Source organism: Mauremys reevesii, linkage group 13, assembly GCF_016161935.1.
Source record: "Mauremys reevesii isolate NIE-2019 linkage group 13, ASM1616193v1, whole genome shotgun sequence".
In the NCBI taxonomy this organism is placed as follows: Eukaryota; Metazoa; Chordata; order Testudines; family Geoemydidae; genus Mauremys; species Mauremys reevesii.
This window is the reverse complement of record NC_052635.1, coordinates 14,615,233-14,621,081: the sequence shown is the minus strand read 5'-3', so window position 1 is coordinate 14,621,081 and position 5,849 is coordinate 14,615,233. Positions and strand designations below refer to the sequence as shown.

At 42.3% G+C, this 5,849-nt stretch overlaps 1 protein-coding gene across 1 annotated transcript; it reads right to left on the bottom strand.

Moving 5' to 3' along the window:
• Nucleotides 1-606: 606 nt before the first annotated feature.
• LOC120380082 (olfactory receptor 6F1-like) lies at nucleotides 607-1,533 on the bottom strand. The gene has a single exon (XM_039497579.1). The coding sequence runs from the start codon at nucleotides 1,531-1,533 to the stop codon at nucleotides 607-609; it is 927 nt and encodes a 308-aa protein (XP_039353513.1).
• Nucleotides 1,534-5,849: the final 4,316 nt, after the last annotated feature.

The following is a 5,849-nucleotide window of genomic DNA, read 5'->3' as shown; positions in this document are numbered from 1 at the left end:
GTTGATATGATTTCTCAGAATAACCCTAAATCTAATCCAGATTTGTTTGCTATCTCATTCACCAATGTGTAGTCTATGCATTTTTTCTAGGGCTTTCTAAATATTCTAAGGAAGCTAGTCAACCAACTCTAATTGAAATTCATTGGAAGTCATTCTCCTAACTACCTTCAGCTCATTTGAAAATCCCAGCTAGTACTCCAGTAGTGGCCACCAATGCCGTATACAGAGGCAATATCTCCTCCTGTCACTTTCTTGGTATTCCCCTACCTATGACCAACAAGGATCATATAAACCTTTCTTTGCCATAGCATCACACTCCCCAGTTGGTTATCCACAACGACCCATTTTCAGAGTCACCACTTTCCAAGATAGAGTCCCCTCACCCTGTACCATCTACAGAAAATTGATCCATAGCCAGATCCCATCAACAGAGAGTACTTTCTCCCCAGATCTCATGTGCTTTGTCCTGGGCTTAGTGATTTGCATTGGAACACAGCTGTCTTGATGGTTCATAGAAGGAGATACACACTTTGAGGTAACCAAGGCTTGATCCCTTAATGCCTTAATCCCTGTTGATTTTACAATGTTGACCTTTTAGAAATAATGTCATGTCCCAAAGAGCGTATTTTGCATGGCTTCCTTCACCTCTCTGTTTCTCAGAGCATAGATGAAAGGGTTTAGCAGTGGCGTAACCACAGTGTTTAGGATGTTGACTATCTTGGTCAGTTCCAATGAATTCTGTGCAGATGGCTTGACAAAGAGAAAAATGGTGGATCCGTACCATAGAAGCACGACAACAAGATGGGACGAGCAAGTGGAAAATGCCCTTTGCCGGCCTTTGGCTGACGGGATTCTCAGTATAGTGGAGATGATATAGATGTATGAAAGGAGGGTTATCACACACGAACCCAGGATGACAACGACTGAGATGATGAAAGCTGATACCTGAATGATGGATGTGTCCGTGCAAGAGAGGACAATCCAGGAATCTATCTCACAAAAGAAGTTATTGATGACATTAGGGCCACAGAAAGACAACCTGGATATTAGAGATGCCAGCACAGAGATAACCAGGAAACCACACACCCAAGAGCCAAGAGCCAGCTGAGCTGACAAGGTACTGTTCATAATGGTGCTATAATGCAATGGGTAACATATGGCCAGATAGCGATCATAGGCCATGATGGACAGGAGGAAATATTCTGTGCAGCCCAAGGAGAATATGAAGTACATCTGTAGGAGGCAGCCAATGAAGGAGATGGTTTTGCTTTTCCCCAGGAAGATTGCAAGGGCTTTAGGAACACAGGCTGTGGTGTACCAGATCTCCAGGAAGGAGAGATTGCAGAGGAAGCAGTACATTGGTGTGTGGAGGCATCGGTGGTTCGCCACTAGGGTTATGATGGTCACATTTCCCAGGACTGTCAGGATGTACATAAAGAGGAAGAGTACAAAGAGGGAGATCTGCAAATACTGGTTCCCCGGGAATCCCAAGAGGATGAATCCCATCACAGCAGATTGATTGCGTTTCTCCATTCAGTGTGTTTTACCTGCTGAAACTAATGAAACAAGGACAGTGATATACACAAGGGACTTAGCCAGCTATCGATCTAAAGTAATAACGGCCTTTCAGTGAATGTACCCATTGACATGTGTTGGTCTTGGCCAAGGTTGGACAGAGAATCAATGGCATCAAAGCTGATCCTAGACTCTAGGAATTCTGACATCCAATTTCTTGATCTAGACACTAGATCACACTCCCTTCTGAGAGCTAGGAATGGAACCCAGGAGTCTTTGACTCAGATTTTTAAAGGAGCCTGATGGGACTTGTTGCCCAGTTCTGACTGATTTTTGGTGGGACTTGAACAATTACCTTCCTTAAACTCTTTTGAAAACCTTCTCCCTTGTTTCGAGTTATTTACTGAAATGATCTGTCTGAAGTCCTCTTCCAGGACTGAAAATAGAAACCAGGAGCCCCAACTCACATTGCCTTACTCTGAACACTAGAGCCCGAAGTAGACAAGAAGGAGGAGGAGGAGGAGAAGATGAAATAGGTTTAAGTTTCATATTTGTCTGGGGCTAAGAGTGTATTTTCCGTTCAGAAGACAACATCCTGTGCTTTGTTCTACAGCAATGAAAATTAACTCTGCTTTGTGTCAATGAAGCTTGTGATGAGAACTCTGGCCAAATCTTTCAGCTCATTCAGTCGTTCAGATACAGGTCTACAATGCAGCTCCTGCTCAGTCACTTCTGCAGCTTAATGTTTGGAAACACAGTCCACAGCCCACATACGCCCAGAAGGGAAGTATTATGGTCCTTAAACATCTGTAATCTCAGATTCCAGCATACATGTGCAGCTCCACTGGCTTCCATTTGTGTTCTCATTACATCAATGTAAACCCATTCTCCAGGTGAGATTTCACACCTGTAGCTGAATGGAACATGCAACGGAATCCAGCCACTCTCTAGTTGTTGGGCTGACATTCCAGGTCTAAAAGGAACAAGTGGGAAAAATAAATTTTTCCCCCTAAAAGTCATATGTTATGTCTGTGAATAGATTTGGGAGGTGGATCTAAGAATTGAAAAAGGGATGATTTTGCATCCTTGTTTTTTGAACTAGACCCCACATGGCCAATGATCAGAAATGATATGCTTCAAAAACAGCTGTAATCTGACACTGAGCATCTTAATTATTATTAGTGAAACAAGCAAAGACTTTTACTGAATCATTCTTTGTTTGTTAAAACCACATGGTCACATTCTGAATCTAAATCCAAAGTGAGCACAGAAAAGCTGGGAAGTGAGCACAGACAATCTGGGAAGACAGTCAAATCTCTTGGAAAATATACTCACATGCAGGCAGGTTTGCTGAGCAGTGGTGAAATCTTGAACTGGAAAGTCATTTGATTTGGCATGAAACATCTATGGAGCTACTCTGCCATCTTGGACAGTGAATGGTTAAAGTTATTTTTAAAAGACAGACAAACATTTTGTGTCAATAAAAGGATCTCTGTTGTATTTGACTAAAGTGTCAGTCTCTAGTGATAGAGTTAGCCAGGCAATATCCTTGTGTCTGTAGTCCTTAATACCCTTGTCTGTAAAAGTCTCTCTTTTCTTGTACAATATAGTAAAAATGATCTCTCTAGGACTATATATATTCTATGGTGGTTGACATCTAGTGTTATTCCCATCAAACAAAATACAAGTGTTCAAAGGAGATACGGTTATTTCATCTCTTCACAAGCTCCCTTGGGATTCAGTCTCCAAAGACCTCCTCAGCCATGCTTACAATTGGCAGAGTGTGTTGCTTGTGGCATAATTAAAAGAATTCCATGGGCTAGTTATAGGGCCAATGATTTATTTTCCCATGTGGCATGTTTGTCAAATGATTTATCTGCCATTGTGTATATGTCCTACACAAAAACTCATGATAACTCTTGCATTGCCTATCTCCAACGCCCATTGCCTCCATTTGCATTGGATTATACCTTTGAACGCTACAGCTGCCTCTACAAAACCTCCATCTTTGATAACTGGACGCTGTCATGAACAGAGCCAGTCAAATGCTACAAAACAATATTTGTGACCATGTGTTTAAATTCCAAATGACTATTTTGTATGATTGAATTTGTATCATGGTGTTATCACTTTTCATGTTAGCAAGATTTTGTTCACACAAATATTTAGGAAATTACTTTTCTTTCTATACTTGTCAAAAGAAACCAACAAATAAGAGGGATAGCCGTGTTAGTCTGGTTCTGTAGAAGCAGCAAAGAATCCTGTGGCACCTTATAGACTAACAGAAGTTTTGCAGCATGAGCTTTTGTGGGTGAATACCCACTTCTTCGCATCCGAAGAAGTGGGTATTCACCCACGAAAGCTCATGCTGCAAAACTTCTGTTAGTCTATAAGGTGCAACAAATAAGAGTATTCATGAGTAAACAAATGGGACTGGTACAAATATTCATCATCAGAGCTGCAGAGAAAAATAAAGCAAAAAAGTGTGTAGGGTTTCTTGTTGTTGTTGTTATTGTTGAAAAATGGCCTTTTTTCAAAAATGAAATTTTTTGTTAACTGTTGACTTTTGTGATCCTTTGTTTTCCTTTTTAATGAATCTTACATGGTGTTTTAATCAAAGTTTTATAACAACCATTATTTTACATATGCCAAAATTTTATAAAACAAAACAACCAAACAACCAAATAAAGAATCAAGCAAACGAACAAAAAATCTTTATAACCCTTACAAACATAAATACCTTTGAAATTTTGAAATTCTTCAATAATTGAAAAAGAATTGCACCAGCTTTGTTCAGCATTCATAATTTAGTAGATGTTATTCATTATTCTGCTGTTTGATCAAGTTTTAGACATCGAATCAGGGAGCAGAAACAATGCCATGTGACTTGGCTGACCAACCAATGCCACTGATAGTGAAGTTACCAGAGCTACTACAAATTTAAATGTTGGAGCTAACCACAGAATTTTGAGCTACACCATTAAGGCTCTTATTCTGCACACACTTATGCCTGTGCTTAGCTTTCCTAGTGTGACTAGTCCCATTTAACTCAATTGTTCTGCACACAATAGTACAATTTTGTACATAGTATTTTCAGGCTTGGAGCCTCTATGTGAATTAGTGATATCCACACAGGGCCTGATTAAAAGCCTGTTGAACTCAATGTACTGGAATGGGTTATCTAGAGAGGTGGTATTCACACTTGGCACCTACATTTTTGCAGTAAAAGATCCCTAGATACCTATGTTTCTGTCTCTGGGCATGTGCACAGCTGCTTCCCTCTAAGCCCCCATGCAAATCAGGAATCGAGAGAAGATAGGCATTCCTCCGCCCAACCCAGCTGTGAGGCCCAATTCTGTAGGTGTGCTCAGATGTTGCTTATCCAATTTGGCCCCTCACAGGTGCTCATGTAAAGTTGGGGTGGGAAAAAGACTTGTAACTTTTAGCTCAGTGGTTAGGGTCTTCACCTGGGATGGGAGAGACCCCTGGTTCAAGTCCCACCCACCCGCCACTGGGATGTTCTGATTGGGTGGGGAGAGGGGCGTGCCCTCAATCTCTCCCATCAAAGCTGTTTCGCTTCAGATAAACAATGCAAATCATTGGAGCAGACCGACTGTATCCTGGGTATCACACATGCTTGTGCCTTCTCTCTGTAGCCCCATGACTCTTGAATTATTTAATCCAAAGTGGAACAGCTTTAATAGGAGACATCAGACTGTCCCATTGGCCCTCACCGGAGAGGTGGCAAAGCCCTGCTCATACCCCTTCTCCCCTCATGTGGGGGGAAGAGTTGAACTCAGACCACTGGGCTAAGGCTTTGGAGGCATGTTCTTGTTCCCCTCCATCCCAGGGGCCCCTTACACAAATGGAGTAGGCACCTAATGCCGAGAGAGAGCTCACAGCTGTGACTCCCAAGCCTGGATAGGTGCCTCCTTGCAACTTGGATTTAGGCACCAAACTCCCTGCGAGGGGCATGGCTTATGACACACCGCTCACCTCAGCATCTCCCATTGGCTAGCTTAGAAGAGCAGCAACTTCTCTCTTCTTCGGCACCCAACGCTCCCCTTTCATTGCAAATCCCAGTGATACTCCCAGCATCTCCCTGCACTATTGAGAAGGATGAAAGGCCCAGGGAAGCAGAGCAGTCAATGGGAGCAGAGGAGAACCATCCCATAGTTGGGACCCTCCTTCCAGATGGTGTTGGGGTATCCTCTCGCACTGAGGTTACCTCTCCGGGAGAGGGAACTCCAGTCACTAGGAAAAGGCAGGTGTTAGTAATGGGAGATTTGAACTTTAGAAACATAGATAGTTGGGTTTGTGATGACCAGGAGAAC